We start from the raw sequence: 19,073 nt of genomic DNA, 5'->3' as shown, positions 1-19,073 counted from the left end.
CTCGTGTTTCTTTTCAGAGTGGAATTTTTAAAGTCCCTTGTAAGCCCTGAGGTCACAGTGCATTGGTCCCGACCCGTGTGTGTTCCCTGATGACCAAGGAACTGAGAAGTAAAATTGGGATGGAGGCACTCAGAAAGCTCAGAGGGGTTTTCTATGTGTGCCTCACCATCCCTGATGTAATGCATGGCAGTACAGGAGAAAACTAGCAGGGATAGCAGCAGCTGTTGAAAAACTAAGCACGAATGCTGGAAATGTAAGTGTGCTTCTGATTATTTAAATAAGGACAAATTAAGAAGGAAGAATAAAGAGAAAAGGCATTTGTCTGGAGTGCAGCAATGCCTGGAGACTTCTGCCACGATCAGAGCGACATTGTGCTGTGCAGGCTGTGAAAGATTAGCAAAAGGTTGAGCCAGGGGGACTTGCACACCAAATCAGTAAATCAGTCAAATATGAGTGTTTGCATTTTACAGCTAGTGCTGAAAAATGGAGAAAGATGAAGTGACTTGCATGAGAGTTGATTCCCGGTTTGCCCAGGGCGCTGTGCACCTTTGAAAGCAGTGCCACTCTGGGAGAAGCAAGTGTTGGCTACCACTGAGGAATGGGAGGTCACAAACTGGGTGTTGTGCTGCCAGTGGGGTGGATCCTGACTTCCTCAGCCCACAACTTGCAGTTGGGATGGCAGAGAACCCTGTGGTAGTCTCTGTATTGACTGATGGTGTTCAACCAGTGTCCGGGCTCTGGCGACAACAGGGTGACACTCAAGGTTAAGGACCTGACAGTTTTAATCTTTGAAATGTCAACAGTTGAGCGGGCAATATAACTATAGCACCCCAAATTGTAAATGACCATTTGCAAATGTCTTTTGTCTCCAAAAAAAAAAAAAGGCTTCAGTGCTTAAGACTTGCTATATATTTAGATTGAAAGTCCCTTCTGTCTGTTGAGGTGGCTGCAGGAGCCACCACCACTCCTGTACACTGCTATGGACCAGCTAATGCCATTGCCTTGGGAGCTGGAAGTTTTGCAAGAGATCAAAGGTGCAGAATAACAGGACACATTCATTCAGTCTTCCCTCAATATTGTGCCACATGGTTGTTTCCCTTTTGCACCTCAGGACACAGAGAAGGTCTTTCCTCAAAACCATCAGCAGGTCAAGCAGGCCAAGCTGGATGCTTTGCTTACCTCCTCTGCTTCATCCACAGGATCCATATGTCATTCCTGAGATTAAACCCTGGCACCACTTGGAGTCAATGAGCAGTTTGCCAATTATTTTCCAGGCAATGAGGATTTCATCCTTTGTTCATCCTGTGCCGACTGGGCTAACGATGTTCAATTAGAAACTGCTCTTTGTTCTAGTGCAGTCAAGAGGATTCTTGCCAATGATTTGAATGAGCATTAGATAAAGCTTATGGCTAAATCCAATCCTTATGCAGAAATCCATGGATCCCACTGAATTGCTTTTCTCCCAGAGAAATTAATGGGAGCTGTATGAGAACATCTAAGGGAAGATTTAGTTCCTGTTTGTAACAATATGTTACCCCCTGATACTGGGCCTGCTTTGAAATGTTTATTGTTAAATCCATGAATTTTTGGTTATATCTCATTAAGAACATAATACAGCCTTGGAAAGTACATTCTGAAAGGGTATTACAACTGGATTGGGATTACTGTTTGTGAGACACTTTTAACTAGGGGGAAATTTCAAATTCAATTTACAGTAATGTCAAACCACAATTAATATATAGGCAATGATAAGGGGAACATGCAGAAGTACACATTGATAACACTACATCAACAAATAAACTTTTGGTGCTAGTAATTAGGTACACAAGATTATTATATGTTTAATTGACTAAAGTGACAATTTGGAATTACATCTAGTCACATTTAATTGGATTTGGAATCTCTAGAGGAAAAGAAACAGAGAGCAATGTAGAGAGGCAGCCATAAAAGCAAACTGATTTTCTAAAGTCTGTTAAGACTCTGCATTAATATCCTTTGCACAATAGTTTTTTAATATCCCTCAGCCTAGAAAGAGTAATGCAATGATTGTCACAGACAGTGGGAGTACCAAAGCATACTCAGCTCGGTGACAAGACAGTTAATTACTTTTAGTTTGGGGTGGGTTTTAAGATATAGTTTAATCAAAGGTGAGCTATATCTGTGTTTGCCATAGATAAGTGATATTCCAAGACTGTCAAGCTAAAGGGTATTAGATACATTGATACTGTTCCTAGAACAAATGTACTTACATATATTTCACCCACAAATAATTTAAAGCGAGAAAAAGAAAAACCAGGCTAAAATATTGTATAGCAGCCATTAAATATTTGCTGAGAGTAAAATACTGGAAAGTTATTAAAATAAAATGTAGAGTTGCTTGTTGGTAGATAGCTTAACTAGCTCAAAAAATGTTTATCTTAAAGCTGGACAAAGACTGAGAATAATGTGTAATCTTTTGGTACAAACCTCAAGTTGCACTCTTCTAATATTACCTCCTTTAAATATTGCTATTTGCATCCTGCTCTCACTCATTTTTTCTGCTTTTGGGATCAGGAGCCCCATGACTGCTGACTGTATGTTCATCACAATGGGAGGCACCGCGTACGCAACAAGAGACATCATCCGTCTGTATTGGCAGGCAAAAATTGATAGCCCAATGAGGAAGGAGGTGCCTATCTCACTATTAAGATCAAAATGAAGGATTACTGCTTAAAAGACTGCCGACAAAGGTAGCTCTTGGGCATATCAATCAACAGGACACTATACGGTACTACTGTATTTATAATGAAGTAGACTTCCTTGGACTAATTTTAAGGGCAAAATTCAAGGTTGTTAACCCTTGACTCATACTTCAATTTTATGGAGTGCTATAAAATTCAATTCTGGATACTGTATAGTCCCCTAAGCTATTTTTTGTGACATTGTCCTACCTTAGTGACACTTTCCTTTTGGAATTTGCATGGTGCTAATCCTCTGACGCCTTTCAAAACTCTTCATCTGGAAGGGGAGCAAGAAAATGCCTGTAAAAACTGGTCTCAGAGGAACTTGCAGTGCTCTGTGAAGGATGACTAGGCAAGACCCCACTCTACAAAGATTACTTATGTGGGGAGTAGACCATTGACTTTAATGAGACTTCTCGGAGTGATACTTATTTGAAATGGTTGTTCAGTCCAATCAGCACAAATTTAAGTTTAAGGGTGTCCCTCCTGCTCTGAGGAGAGCTCTCACACAAACCTGGAGGTGAACAGATGCTGGATCCTTTGCTGGGAGATGCTCATTGCTGCAGACTCCCAGAATGTACCTGGTCCTCAGGTTCTCCACAAAAGAAGTTAAGAATACTAGGAACAGTATATGTCCCATGCAGCAAAATTTCAGGGTTTTATTCTGATGGCATTTATTTTGATTTATTCTATGAGATCATCTGTGACATCTCTACTGTATATGTATTGGTACAAAACATGTCTGACGTAAGCCAGAGTAATAAAGTTCAGAATGTGATCTTTTATCTTCCCTCGCGTGGTAAATTTTTCCTTTTTTAAACTATTATTAGTTGCATTCTTATTGGTAAAACTGAATAAATCTCATTCCCAGGAGCTGCTGAATTTCAGTACTGCTGTGAGTGCAAAGTGCATCTCATTCAGAGAATTACCCACTGGGCTACTGTTTGCAGTGCCTGTGAACTTTCCTGTGTGCTTTCCAGCAGAGAATTTCTTCTGTACAAAACGGTTTGATTTTTTTTTTTCCCCACTGGGTCAGACTTGTTTAAAATCCCGAGTTCACAAACAGGTTTTATGAAGGGGTCATTTCTTCAAATGGAATGTCTTTTTTTGTCTCTTAACACTGGAATCCACTGACTTTCCTTCTTGATGTCATGGACATGAAGCTTCAAAGAATAAACCTTTAAAGGGGGAGCTGTCATAGCTGTCCTCTCCCCCAGGGGTTTAGACTGTCCTGCTATGTAACAGGGCCGAAAAAGTAGCATGAAGGACAAGATTCATCACATTTCCTCCTTGTAGTGTCTAAACCAGAAGCTGTGGTTGGGTTAAGGTGGGAATGAACCAGAACTGAAGGGGGAATGGAATCACTTCCAGCCATTACCATCATGTGCCAGATAGCAAGGGCCAAATTATTTTGGTAGCACTCTGGCTCATCAGTGCTTCACTCCAGAGCTCACAGCTCATTCCTCTTCCTGATGGAAAGTCCATGTGTGGGCCTCCCTGGACCGCTGTGGTACCACGAGGCACCACCACACTGTTTGTGCCCCGTTCCCACTCCTTCTCTGCGCTTCTCCCAAGTTCAGTGTCATCTTTGACTGCAGGAGCTTTGAAATGCCAGTAGAGATCTAACCATTTGTTTGATTCCCCACTGAACTTGATTTTCACCGGGAGACAGAGATTGCTCTGCAATTTTGTGCTTTTTGTGTGCGTGCCTGAGCGTGGGATACACGAGGGATTCAGCGGTATCGAGATGCTGACACGCACACAGGAGAGGCAGCTGGGTGCCCAGTGCTGCTCCCACTCAAGTTAATAGCTGGCACTCAAGAGAAGCTGCTCCTGAAGATATATCCCCAGCACCAGTAAGAACCTTTGCCCCCCGCAGCTGACGAGTTCTGTGCACTCGGCATCAGGGATGGCTTCTATGTCATTAGAGCGCACAGCAACAGTTATGCAGGATGATGCAGCATATGACACTGCTCTGGGACTTTCCACCACAGAGAGACTGAGCAGAGGTAGCATAATCTTTTTTTATTAATATTCTCTCTATTTCATGGTGTAAAGCTGAAAATAACTTGTCACAACTATACATGCTCATGTGCTTTTGTAACCAAAGCAACAGCTATTGATGCACACTTTTCTTGCTAACTACTCCTCTGCCCCAGAACTCACCAGGATTGGCTCACAACCATGAGTAACATTTTCCAAGGAGGAAGGGAATAGAAGGGAAACAGGATGGTTTGTTTTTTCCTTCTGTGAAGAAAGACTTTTAGATTAGATACAACTTTGCTTTGATCAGTGGGTCATGTATATAATCTTCTGGTGTGTCATAAACTACTTTTGTTTCTTCTTTTCATGATTCTTTTAAGTACTGGGAAAGGCTTTTCCTCCTCACAGCCTGTCTTCCCCTTCTGCCATGGCTTCAAATCTTTGTACAGACCACTTGAATCCTTGAGCTGACAACTTCACTGCAAAAAATTCAGGCCCTTAATTTACATCTGCAAAACTCTTTATTTATCCTACTTCTAAATCACTGGGTTTTTTCTCTCTTGATCTATTCCTCATGCTCAGAGCAGTCTTTATCTTGTATCTCCCCCATTTTTCTTCTCCTGATAGGGGTCTTATACTTTCCTTTGAACTTCTCCTATCCCTGACATCAACTGCCAGGAGTCTTTTTTCTTCAAAATCCTTCTTAAAACATCTTCAAATTGCTCCTCTCTTCATAATCAACTTTTACATCTTTCCTCTTCTCCAGCAGTAACCTGTTCCACGTGACTGTGTATCTCCTCTAAGGCACACTGCAAGGTTTGTATTCCTAGATTTTTAAGCCAGATGGGCTCATACTGGTGAATTATCTGACTTTCTGCATTAAAACACCAGAGAATTGCACCCTTAACTGCCTGCATTGGTACCACAAGAAAAAACTGGTTTTGAGAAAGTTACCCAATCCCCTTTTTAAGCAGTTTAAGGATAGAATATTTACCATTGCCCGTCTAATAGTTGATTTGTTGCATGGTTTTTCCCTGGTTTTCCCCCCAGTTTACAAAATGGGATCTTACTCATCCAATCCAAACTTTCAGCCATTTATATTATGCATTAATTTCTAAAAGCTTAAAGAACCTTTAGTACTTGTTATCTTCTCCCTGTATATGTATCTATGGATCATGATCAAGGCAACTTTAAATATTCTTTTTGATTAGCTTTTTGATTAGCTTTCTCTGATTGTCCCCTTTAAAGTAAATCATCTATTTCTGGATCTTCTGTACAGTGATATGTAATATCTAATGCCCTGTGTTGGTTTTGAATATTAATACCCATCTTCCATTCTGAGACAGAAGTATAATGCAGATGAGCAGTGGAAAAGTAATTTGCAATGGATAATATTATTCAGTAAGTTGGGCCTTTTTCTCTGTTCAAATATTTTATTCTGTGGATTGAAAATATACATTCCAAGTTAACACATCATCAAATAAATGGGCTTTTTTTCATAGCCCACTACAGATATGCACTGGATGATTTGTGTATTGGCTGTTAGATTGAAAATAGGTGAATTAAATAGAGTTCATCACAATAAATAATAATGGAAAAATTAAATGTAGTATGGTAAATATCTTCAGAGTGGTAGCAGCAAGACAAAGTTTAAACTTACTTATTACTATAATCGGGTAAGTTCCCTAGCATTTATTGTCAGCAATGCCATTTCTCAGCTGGTAATAGCAAAACAAACAGTAAGCTTGTGATATTTCATCCCACAGAAAGAATCCCTCTCCAAACTGTCCAGTTTTACTCACACCTTTGCAAACTACTTCCACTGGCTAAAAACTGTGCAATATAAGCTGGATGTTTCATTCTGTGAGTAAAAATATATCACACCCATATGACAATGTCAAAAATTCCCAACACTGTCAAACAGGAACTTTGCAAATACCTTGAAAGTCACAGCCTGAATTCACCAATATCTGGCACTGCCATCTTAGTGTTGTGCCTTTATTACCTAATTTATAAATATCTCAGTCTCAACTCACTAGCACACTGCAAATACAATTCCTTTTATTATTTCATTTTGAAAACTGTGTGCCCTATTTTATACTAGAGGTTGAGCTCCAGCATCCACCATGCACTTATACATCCAAAGTCAATCCTATCCAGCCAAAATCTCACACTAAATACCATTGCACCAGCTATGCATATGTTGCAGAAACTAACAGAACCCCAGGAAAGCATTTCAAAGCTTGTAGGTTCCTATCTGCATGCTTCCATTGCCATCTGTACTAAAAGCCTTAATTCATGAACGCAGCCAACATGTATTTGCTCCAGCTCAAATGGAGACCTTTAATTTGCATTGGAGTAAACCAGGCTTTTAGCTTTAGTTCCAGTTCAACTCCAGTGTTTTGGCCAAGACTGCAGCCATCACAGAGCTGCTTTTAGCAGATTGAAAATGAAACTTGTGTTTCTGAGGATATTTCTGTCAGCTAAACTCAACGCCACAGAGAAAGCATCCAGTAGCACATGCAGGTCTGTGTATTCAGACCTTTGTTTTGCACTCTGGTTGCTGTTATGAACATCAGGTGCTTCCATTTCAAAAAAATCTGGGCTATTCCAAGCACAGAGCAACCTGCACATCACACAATAAAGCAAACAATAACCCAGCCCTGCGAGGTGGCTGAACACCTACAGCGCAGCGGTGAGCGCTGTCAGATCCTTTAGAGCTCAGCTTTATCTCACACCTTGTGGGGTGAAAATCCAAGGCAAGGAAGTTAAGGGAAAAAGCTCTTGGTAGCCAAACCCTCCTGTGCAGTCCCAGCTGGTGCCCAGGCCTGTCAGCAGCCCTGTGTGCTCACGCTTGACCCGTGCCCTGCTATGGAGAGTGAGGTTTCCAAGCTGGCAACGACAGGGATGTTTTGCAATCCTCCTAATGCAATGACTGATAGGAGCTGACAGGCAGCCTCTCTGGGCAGCCTGGCCATCATATCACTGAGAAAACGTATTTCTCATTAATTCTCGAAGCTATTTTAGCAGATCATGCTGTGCCACACTTCACTGCAATAAAGTCCCGCCTTTAATCAAATCTGGGGGAAAATCCATTTGAGGTCAATGACTGGTGGGTGTACTGGCAGAAATAAGTGTCTAGTATGCCTGAGTCTATATTGTCTCAGAGGTCTCTGCAGCTTGTTGCTGCTTTAAGCATTAGTTTTGCATTTTCTCATGCCAGAAAAGAGATAACATTTCTCTTATACCTCTTCATAAACACCAATAGGTAATTGTCCTTCTTTTGTACCTATGGCCATTTTGAAGGACAACACTTGCCTTGAAACACTGAGCTTTTAATTTTCTGGTGGCAAATTGGGAAGTAACGATTCTCCTCATCCTGCATATCAAAAGAACAAAATGATTTTGGTCCCTAAGTAGGAAGATCAGTTTGTTCTTAAGACAGTGCACTGGTACCCAGTTGATCTCAGTGCAGCTTCTGACCAGTTCATGGGTTTCCTATGTTCTCATTGCATCATGACTGAAGCAACTTGCTAAAATTAGAATTAATAACATTTTGTCAAGGCAGAATGGGCCTCTTCCTGTGTAAGCCATTTCAGGGACTCAGAGCAGTCTGGCTTTGGAATACACTATTTGTAAGACATAACTCTCAGCTGCAGAAAATCAGCATCATTCTGCTCCCAGGTACAGTAGTAAAAATATAGAGTAATTGAAAACTGGATTGAGAAAGCAAATAAAATAACACAGCAGAGAGTTTCTATCATGTTGATACTGATTTGGGAGCTTTTCGTTGCTGTTGTTATTGCTGATATTTCCATTCTAGAAACAATTCTACATGTACAAATCGAAGGAATTTAACATTTTTCTTGCATTCTTTCTTCTTTAATAACATCAACCTCTACATATTTTCTACCTATTTCTATTCTTCCAGTACCAAATCATTCAAGGTAGAATAAGTACTAATAGAATCAAAATGCTAAGAGAAGGTATTAGTTTAAATGTCACAATTATTAAAAGAGATGTACTAATTGTCCCTAATTTGAGGAAAGATGGATTTATTTAGTACTAGATGAATGTAATAGGCAAAACATACCTTGCTGTAGCTGGTGGCTGTTGAAATCCCAATATGAAACAAAACACCAACCCAATTAGGGTTGTAACTGGTAACAGGGGCCCATAAATCATGTCTTAAAGATGCTCAACAGGAACAACCTGGTCAGCAAAGCTCCAGACCATTTGAAAATCCTACAGGGCAGCTCAAAAGTAATGTGCATATTTCACAAGCAGAATTTTCAATTCATTCTGGGTTTTACTCTTTGCAAAGCAGAGTTTTAAGATTTATAAAAGAAACCTGAGAAACCAGTGCAGAAACGCAGCCATTTGGTGCTGTTTTCAGGCCCTTATTGTTCCCTTGAGTTGCTAAGGTCCTTAAGAACTTTCACATCCATTGTCCTCTTCCCTTTTCTCTTGCATACCTTCTCCTTTCTTCGGGGAAATGAGGCTACAGGCAGGAGTGTGTGCTGTTCCCAGGATCATTACTGGTGATGTGGCTTTTCATCCCCACATTGCTCTTGTAGAACCACAGAGCACCCCACGCAAAAATAGATGGAGTCACTTTTCAGAAACATCTCTATATACAGTCAACTTGTCTTCTACTAAATTAGCAGCCATTCAGCCACATAAAGTGGTTTGCTGTTGCAATGACTCAGGCATGATTTCTCGCTGACCCTCTGAGCAGTGCTGTCCATTTGACAGGCTAACCACATCAGTCACCATCTCAGGCTGTCTGATTCATCTCCTCACATTCAAGTCAAGTTCCCAAAAGATGTTTAGCTCAGTGCTAGGAGGACTGACACCTCTTTCAGTTAGTTTCTGCTTTTTTTTTTCTTTTTCTTTTTTGTTTCTTCAGGTTAAAAACCCTTAAAACTCCTTACAGCAAGTATCCCACCTTTCTCCCGGGAGTATTTCCTTGCCAGGCTCATGCCCTGTCTCTCAAGCACTTGCCTGAACCACCTGATGGATGCAGCATCCAGATGTTGGTCAGTGGGATGTAGCTACATCCACATAAAGCACCCACTGATCCTCAAGCTTTAGCTCTGCCTGTCTGAGTTCAGACATCTCTCCGAGCCCAGGCTGCCAAAGCTGTTCAACTGAGCACGGTTTATAATCCCCTTTCACAAAAAAACCTGCTAGACTGTGACCCATTCCTGACCCAGCAGGAGCCCTGCAGAGCTGTCCCAACACATGCTGAGGACCTGGAATGGCAAAAGGCTTCTCCAAGCACTGCAAAGGCAGCTGCTGCTCAGAGCAGCCACAGTGAATTGCCTCCCTGGAATCAGGGTATTCCTCACCGCAAAAACTCTCTCATCTTTAAAAAAGTGTCAACGTTAACAAAACTGGTTAAAAACTATGGGTTTGGACACTGGATTAATGTAGAGGATAATTGGCATGTTCACAGAGGCATCACAGACAGGGAGTTTCCAGAGCAGCCTCCAGCCTTTCCATATGCTATGTATTCCGGGATTTTTCTTTAATGAATAGTGATCTCTTTGAAAGGATATAAAACATGGATTTCTTTTCTTCCAAAACATAAAAAGAGACTTAATAGAGTATCAAACAGGTCTTGAAGCCTAAGGTAACACATCTGCAGTGCCTCTGCTTTTGGGAAGACATGGTTCTATCGCTGTGGAGCTCCGAAAATCCGCTTTCAAAACACACTGCATACAAAATAACTCACAGAGACTTAAATATGTTAATAACTTAAGACCCTAAATAAGCTGATATTTGATGTGACCTACATTAATGGGAAGGCACTATATGGCAGATAAGCAGAAAGTTCTCATTTATTGTATAATGCATGATTTATTCATACCATAAATATATTGAGAAAAGGATGTGCTCTAGCATTCTGTCTACTTATTTTTCCCACAGAACAAAAAAAAAAAAAATTATGTAAGAAGATCATGCTGGTGAGAAGATATTCATATCACAACAGCCACAGACTTAGTGGCAGGGCTGCCAGAGACTTCTTTATGGTTGGAAAGATATAGAGAAAAGCACATAGGTTGCGCTGCAGTGCACCCGTAATTCTAACTACCAGCCTAGGAGTGGAAGCAGTTCATAGAAGAGGCTAATGGCTTTACCCTGACTGATACCATTGCATTAATAAAAATCATCAATAAAAGCATCAGTTCCTGCTGTACTGTAAATGAGACAGGGGCTGAGTGTGCACTGCAGCTGTGAGATAAGGCACTAGGAAGATATCTAAATTTTTGGCTAATTCTAGATGTCAAGATAATTGGATTTTCCAAATTAAACCTTTCTGTAGTTAAAGAGGATTAAGGTTAGGGACTGTGGCAGGGAAAGCTACTGTCACTGTTATGATGACTTTTTCACTACAGTGCCATATTTCTTCGCCTATGTCTCTCTAAGCAGGCAAATTTCAAGAGCTTCTTAAAAATATTGAAGTAGTTACATCATTTACCATCAAAAGCTGGCATGGGAAAGGTTTGTTTCTTGTGCATGTACCTATTCATTTTATGAGTTCTTAACAGAATTTTATTGAGTGTTGACTCACAGAATTACAGACTGGTTTGGGTTAAAATGGACGTTAAAGATCGTCTTGTTCCAACCCCCCTGCCATGGGCAGGGACACCTTCCACTATCCAAGGTTGCTCCAAACCCTGTTCAACCTGACCTTGAAGACTTCCAGGGATGGGGCAGCCACAGTTTCTCTGGGCAACCTGTGCCAGGGCCTCACACCCTCATAGGGAATAAAATCTTGGATATTGAATAGTCAAGATGCTCAGAGAAGAGTATGAGGTGGGATTGAGTCAAATATATATTTAAAACCTTTTTCAAAGCAAAGTTTGTTGTTGATGAAGGGGTTTTGGCTTTTTATTTGTCATGATAGCAATGTACATCCCTCAAACCCATATTTGAGGCATTCCTCAAGCTTGTGCTTTGTGAAGGAATTAATTTGTATTTTAATAGAAGTGCTGACAATATAAATACTCATTGAGACACTTTGTCTCCAGATGGTTTCTCTGCAGACTTTCTCTGATTCCCCACACTTCCAAAACAGGGATATAAACCTCCTGACATTGCAGAGCATGAGTCAGTCCCATAACTACAAAAAGAAATCTTTCCTATCACCAGATTACTCTGCAGCCTCTTCTTAAACAAATTTTTGCATATTTTCTGAAGCTGGATTCTGTCCACTACCCAGGTAAATCACCAAAATCAGTAGCCTCGTGTCATAGTCCTTACATTATAATACAGTGCTAGAGGAGCTCTTTCTTCCATTTTAAGGTCACCCCAAGGACTTCACATTTTCTAACTCTGTTTGAACAAAGGGCTGGAGTGTAGCACCATGAGACCAGATATCACTGCAGAGACCACTTGCAGGATCCACAAAAAAATAAAACCTCAAATCTTCTTTCTTTATCATTTTATCAGTTTAACAGCTGCCCCCACACTCATGAGAGAGCCTGACACTTCTTCCACTCCAAGGGCAGAACAGCAATATCCTCCCTGGTGTATCTGACAGGACCTTGTAGAAAGGAGCCTTCCAATGCAAGGACATCAAAACACATGAAAATGGGAAAAAACAGTTGTACTACCCACTTTTGCAAGGACTTTCCTGAAAGTCCATTTAGCCCTTCCAATCCTCTCCACACTGTGACTGTATCTTGAGTAACTGCACAGTGTACAGCACAGGAAATGTTCTGTAGGCATCCCTGTTTCCTGGATATGTTGCCAGATATTCATCCACAGTGATGGACTTCACTGCATAAAGGCTTAAGGAGAAAAACCCTTCGGGATTTCATCATAAAAAGTTTTCTCCTCAAAAGTTTTTACGGGCTGAAGTTTCATATCTTTAAAGACTTTACCCCATAAAAATCCAAGAGGATAGTAAAACAAATAGTGGCTATGTCCAGGGTCACTAGCCTGGGGAAAATAAATGCTCTTGGATAATAATAAGAATACCTTCAGGAACAGTATGGACCAGAAATTGAATCTGTTCTTTTCCCCACTGGCTGACATTTTATCATTATAGCCCTCGGAGCTGGTCACTATTTTCTGTGCAGAGTAGCCATGGGCACATGGCAATGCAAAGATACCATAGGTGTGATTTTGAGCTGTTCTTGAGGATGATAAACCCAAAAGTGAACTTTGCAAACAGAATACAGAGCTTGTCTGGTCCAGCCACTCACGTTTTCATCTTCCTCAATACACTTATTTTAAGTCTGAAGTGTATGGATACACCCCAAAAACACATTCACATGCCCCTATCAATCCAGATTAGGAAAGGGCTGCCAGGATATAGAAAACAAGCAGAATACCCAACATCTCATACAAAATAAGGCTGGCCTAATTCTGTGCCTATACTTACATGTGAAATTCAGCAAAACTTGCACAAGTAAGCCTCTGCCTTTTAAAAATTGTACCTTGGAAAGTCAGATGGGTGGCATTGTTTTACTGCTGATCCTCTAAGGGCCCTGAACAACAAGATAATTAAAGTCCATAGAAATAAGAAAACCTAATATCACTTTCCTGTGAATCAGTGCAGACTGGTAAATATTCCCACAGGAAGGAATGGGCACGGATCCGTTTGTGTGTCCCCAAAGCTCTTTGCAGGAGGACACACTTGCTATTTTCTGGTCTGATACCTCCAGATCCATGGCACTAACCATGGATAACACCATTGTGCCCATGGATAACATGGTTGTGCCCAGGGAAAGCTGGAACTTCTCCTCACCTGGGCGGAATGTTATTATTGCCCCAGGTGGTCATGATACTATTACACACATTTGAGGCTTGTTAACTCTCCAGGGCTAAACTGGCCACTCCAGACTGCTTCCATTCCAATAAATACAGGATAACGGGCTGACTAAATATAGACTTCTAAAATATAAACAGATCCCCAGTAATACCCTCAAGATCCAGGCAGAGTATTCAGTGTAAGAGCACTCAGGGTACACGTGCCTATCCCAAAATCTACTCAAAACAATTACAGCATTTCTATGGTATTTCTGCACAACCCATACCAATAAACAGGATGGAAATAAACTGGCATAAGACCATATCAGAAGTTCTGTTGTCTAAATCCATTTGAGAGAAAGACACAGATACTTAACTAATTGGCACTCTCAGCCTTCCATTCTGGCTTAGTGGGAACAGTCATCAGCTAAATCAGTGATTCATGGAGGCACAGTGTGTCTTGGATAATTTTACATAGGTGGAGGATAGACTGGAGAACAAATATGAGGGCTTGTTAATAAAACACCAAGCTGGACCCCTAGTGATGCCTTCTGTGAATCACTTCAGTGGATGAGGGGATCTGGGAGATTCATATACCCTGTAAAAATGCATATATCTTTTCACGTCATGCTTTTCTGACCATCTCTATTAACTTCGTGTTAGCCCTGCCACTATTAACCAAGTTTATGCTTCTGCCAAGATACATTAGCGAAGCCTTGCAGTTCCCCCAGTTTTCAGAAAGCAATGCCCACCTCAAGAAGACAAAATTGCAGTTATCAATAGATGCAGCCACAGCAGCACTGAACAGTCTTAAGCCAAAGCCCAGCCCAGGAGGAGCTGCAGCTCAACCTCCCTGGCCCTGATGGATAATAGGGCTGAGCAAGGCTATTCCCAGTCTGGCAGCTCCTCCTGGCAGCTCCAGCACCAGTTCATTGGGGTCCACTGAGTGTGAAATACACCTCTTCACATCACACCAGCACAATGCATCATTTAAGTCATTTTTAAGGGATGAAAAGGTTCATAAGCTTCATGTTGCCCTCTGTACAGGAGTGAATTTTACTCTTAATGCAAACGGTGCTTAAATGCAATATTTTAAGACTAATATTCCGTACAGGCACAGTGTCTGATTCATGCCAACCCAAGGGGTGATGTGAATGCTTAGCATTGTTTAACCAACTCCCAAGGACTGAATAAAACCCTCAGATGAAAGCTGTGACCTTCAGAGAGCATGGAGTCACTTTTTCTTTTCATCTAAAAGATAATTTAGCTAATACTTTTCTCCTCATTGAGGACATAGGCTCACTGCACTGAAAACTGTTTACAAATGTTCTTTCTCCATTAAATTGATTTTCTGAGTATAGAAAGGCAGTGTTTTCTGGAACTAATTTAAATTCCCCTCTAATTAATATTCAAGATCAAAATATGTTATCTTTGCATGACTGTGCAATTATTAAAGGGAAAATATCATCAGAGAAAGTGTGGGGGGTATTTTATTTTTCTTAACTAGCCATTCCCTAATATGAAATGTATAATTTCTTTCCCTTTTTTTAGGCTATAATTCAAGAAGCTTTCAAGAGAGAAATATCTTTTTTGGCTACGTACAAACCATTTGTGAAAGGAGATGAGAGTGCCAAAATAAAGGAGGCAGACAAAACCTTTGCTAAAAAGCACCCTGATTACATGCAGCACATATTTACAGGTAACAGCAGATGTCACATGCTCTTAAGCACTGTGTGTTGTTTGTGTGCGTTTCTGACCTAAAAAAGAGGCTGAGAGACTCTGAAGCTTGAGGTTCAGACATTTCTACACTTCCGGGGGGGAAAACTGTCTTCTGAGATCTGCTCTGTGATTGTCTGTGATTTAGGTAATGGAACGAGCACTCAGGCAAAGTACAGACTTTGTACTGCAAATCCCCATAAATATTATTTTTATCCATGAAGCGCCATATTTCCGTTGTTGGATTTCATTATTGCAATTAATCTTTTGTTCAAAGGTAGGTTTGCAAGCGTATTGTGGTGACAGGGACACTCAAGCTCATTCCCACCTCCATGGATTTGCGTGACCACTGATGGTCACACCTGCAGCAGGGCCCTCCCTTTCCAAAATTGCCTTTGCCTTTTATGAGCTCTACTGGGCTGACCACCACCTTTGAGAGTACCTCACCTGCATGGATGGGAATAGACAGCCAGGTTTCCTTTAGCCTGTTGACAACAAGTAGGATCCAGAGTTAAAAAGGGCTTTATCAGGGTCTGTTATCATCTCCCAGCACAGTGAACTCAAATACCATCTCCTGGCGCAAACACATGCCTAAATTCTTGTGACCATGGGCTCGTTTCAAGCAGAGTGGACATGACATTTTGGCAAAAGAGAGCCAGGAGGATAAAAGGCATTTCTTCCTGTCATTAACCTGGTGATATGGAACATAGTTGACCCTGATAACACTTGCCTTTGAGTTGGTGATTGAGAAACATAAAGGGAAAAGTACATTTCCCACGTCAAATTCTGGAAAGCCTCTATTTTTGTCACACAAACTGGCTGTGTAGCTCACCTCCCACTGTCACTGCCAACACAGCCATCCAAAAGGCTGAGAAGCTGCCTGCTCCCTGCAAGAGTTGCCCCCAGGTCGGACAGCTCTGACGCCGCTGAGCGCAGCACTCAATGGATAAATCAGGTTTCCAAAAGGAGACACACTGCGTCTTTGGAGACGAAAATAAAATCTACTTCTAAAACACAAATAGGAATTAGGAAACCAAGTGTTTGCCACAAAACTGTGCAAAGAGGTAGCACAAGTAAACTTGCTTTGTTCGTGTTGGTTTTGCTTTAGAAAACCAGTATAAAACTAGATGGTGTTTTGCAAGTTGCAGAGCACCCATGTATTGGATTTCTGGTAAGACCTTTGCGGTTGTTCAAAGAGAGAAAATGAGGACTTATTTATTATGAAAATTGTAAAATCCCTGTCTTCCTTTTACTTGCTGATGTGACTTAGAAGAATATTCTGGGACAAAAGCACTGGCATTAAAAGAAGCATAAAATAAAACTCCCTCAATTTACAGCAAGGGTGAGACTTTCAGAAGCACACAAACAAACTCAGTGATTTTTTGTTCGTAAATCACCGAATGAGTCCGAAAATGTCATCAGTCGTTTTCTTATGCCTCCCAATAAGGAAAAAAAGGAAGGGTAAAAGATTCAAATCCTATAGAATTTTATAAATATATAGTCAATTATAAAACAGATTGAACAGTTCTGCCTTAAAATATGTTTTAATCTATCAGCTAAAATATTTGCTTCAATTTTATACAAGTTTTTCTGATAACAGGTTTTAGGACCCCTGAAGTTTCTAGGAATAAAATGGTATAGAAGAAAAGGAAAAAAATATCTGTATCAGGGCTCTCCTGGAAACCCTCTCAGACAGAGCAGACATGGCTCCTTTTCCTACACTTGGTGCTGAGATAAAACAGTGTTAGGTGAAGTCAGCTGAGATAATAGAGGTTCCTCAACTTAACTATTCAGATCTGACCTAAAATCGCAGTGCCCACCCAAAGAAGACAACAAAAGAACAGGTTTAGCTCCAAGCTCAGTGTGGCACTGAGTATCCAAACTGCAGGTCTGTATCTCACAGAGGTGAAATTAAAAATAGGAGCTAAGTCCCATTTTAACAGTGGGTGTGAAATACCAGGCATCTCAAGAACATGTTATTTTAAATAATCTTCCTATCCTGTAACAAATATCTGTCCAATTTTAGTCCGAGTTCTGCTGGAGTGTAAGGACTGAAATGATTTCAAAGTTTTCTTATTGCCAGGGAAAAGGAGCAGATACACATCGAGATCCAAGTGTACAATGCAGTTTGTCACAAAATTGGGAATCCATCAGAAGCAGAATATGCTGCAAGGGAAATATCAGGTCCACTTGCTTTGATTTATATCGGGGTAAGTCCAGAGAGCGCCGAGTGGGGTTGTCCATTTGTCACTGTGACCGCACAGCCTGGCATCTTAAAAGCAGAGCTCCCTGCAAACAGAGCACTCCTTTGTGAAAAGTGACACTGACATTCAATCTAGGTTTATTTTCTGCAGAGGAAGGGGAGGGAGGATAGAACCGGTCCAGTTCCCTACACAAAGGTGGCTTGTACAAATGCTCTGAACATCTGTCCTTCCCGAGGTCAGGGCAAGGCCCACTCAGCTGACACACAAGGGGTTTTGACAGCAGCAGTCACAAACTCTGGACATGGCACAGCACAGGCTGTCACATGCCAGCTGGGGGGATCAGAAAGGACGTGCAGGAAACCTGGGATTATGGTGGTGATGATGGCAAAAGCACAGATCTGTAGGAAATTAAACCTCACAAATTCAGGGAACAACGAAACAGCTTCTTTTGCAGTTAAAGATCCAGATGTTATGTTCTAAAGGGTTGAGTTATTAATGCTTTGGATGATCAGCACTGAAAAGTGCATAGATGGGAAGAACATGCTTTATCTTTTGCATCAGCAAAATTGAAGCTGTAGATGCAGAAGGTTGCAAAGTCTGAAATTTCAAAACCCTGTTAGAGCTGGATGGGTTGGTTTCGTCACCTTTTTTCTGTCAAACTTTCTAGAATCCATTTCACTCCTTTTTAGACTTCCTTTTTTTTTTCCTCGAAAAAAAGTAACCTCTCATACAACTGAAAAAAATGAGCTAGTGGAAATTATTTTCATTTCCCTTCCAGGTCATCACAGAATTTACATGTGGCCAGACATGGCTGCAACTCCAGCAGTACTTACTTACTCTAGATTTCAGAAACAAATATATTGGAAAAAACTTGGAAAGGTCTTTAACTAGAAAACAGCCAACCTTTTCAGGTACACCAACTTGCTTAATGGCTTGAATAGCTCAGTGGTGTTCTCCATGATCCTTGATGGATGAGGAGAGTTGAGGGGTTTCTTGGGGACTCTTTCTCTGTGCTGGCAGCCCTGACTGCCCAGACAGCTCTCCCTATCCCCTTCACTCCTCCTCCAGTTTACCCTCAGCCTGATAGATTCTCTATGGAATAAACACAGTCTATGGTTTTGTGATTTCATTTCCTAGACCAGAAAGCACCTTTCAGTCCTACCATGGATGAAGAAGCAAAAAGACTGGGAGAAAGCAGTGAGAAAAAGATCATGCCAGTAATGGATTTTATAAGAAACACCAGAATGAGTATAAGGTTCCTTTCTGGTGTGTAGTGTGTGTGGTGGCAGAAGCCTCTGTGTGTGTGTGTGTGTGTCTGTGTGTGTCTGTGTGTCTGTGTGTGACCTGTGCTTTTTGGTGGGTACTTCATGCTGCACATGCTCCTCCTGTGTCCAGAAATTTTGTTCCATGAGTTCCATTAGGAGCTGAGCTCAAATGGGGTTTAGATACCTTTAAGTAGTCCTAATTATTTAACAGTGTGCCCAGTTTATTTAAAATGACTTTACATGCAATTTTCTCAAATCTTTGTGGCCTATTATGTTATATCCCTTCTTCACATAACCACCAAAACTACTGTTAATATGTTTAATACCCATAGTATACTACACCTACCACCAGGGTCTCCTTTAAGGGTTAATAATTGCTACCTGGAGCGTTTCTAGGGTTCAGATCCTGAACCCTATGTATT

The 19,073-nt window shown here is 41.0% G+C and overlaps 1 protein-coding gene and 1 long non-coding RNA gene across 2 annotated transcripts in view; both read left to right on the top strand.

Moving 5' to 3' along the window:
• SPATA16 (spermatogenesis associated 16) overlaps window positions 1-19,073 on the top strand; it is a 68,171-nt gene that overhangs the window by 35,120 nt on the left and 13,978 nt on the right. The window contains 3 exon segments of the mRNA XM_064665589.1: window positions 17,266-17,392; window positions 18,165-18,317; window positions 18,529-18,652. Of these exon segments, the coding sequence (XP_064521659.1) occupies window positions 17,266-17,392; window positions 18,165-18,317; window positions 18,529-18,652 (404 nt within the window).
• LOC135419471 (uncharacterized) lies at window positions 104-15,120 on the top strand. Its single transcript, XR_010433005.1, has 3 exons — window positions 104-253; window positions 2,554-2,729; window positions 15,018-15,120. It is a non-coding gene; the product is annotated as an uncharacterized LOC135419471 (long non-coding RNA).

This window comes from Pseudopipra pipra, chromosome 10 (assembly GCF_036250125.1).
Source record: "Pseudopipra pipra isolate bDixPip1 chromosome 10, bDixPip1.hap1, whole genome shotgun sequence".
NCBI lineage: Eukaryota > Metazoa > Chordata > Aves > Passeriformes > Pipridae > Pseudopipra > Pseudopipra pipra.
Note: the sequence above shows the minus strand (reverse complement) of the source record. Positions and strands in the feature narration are given on the sequence as shown.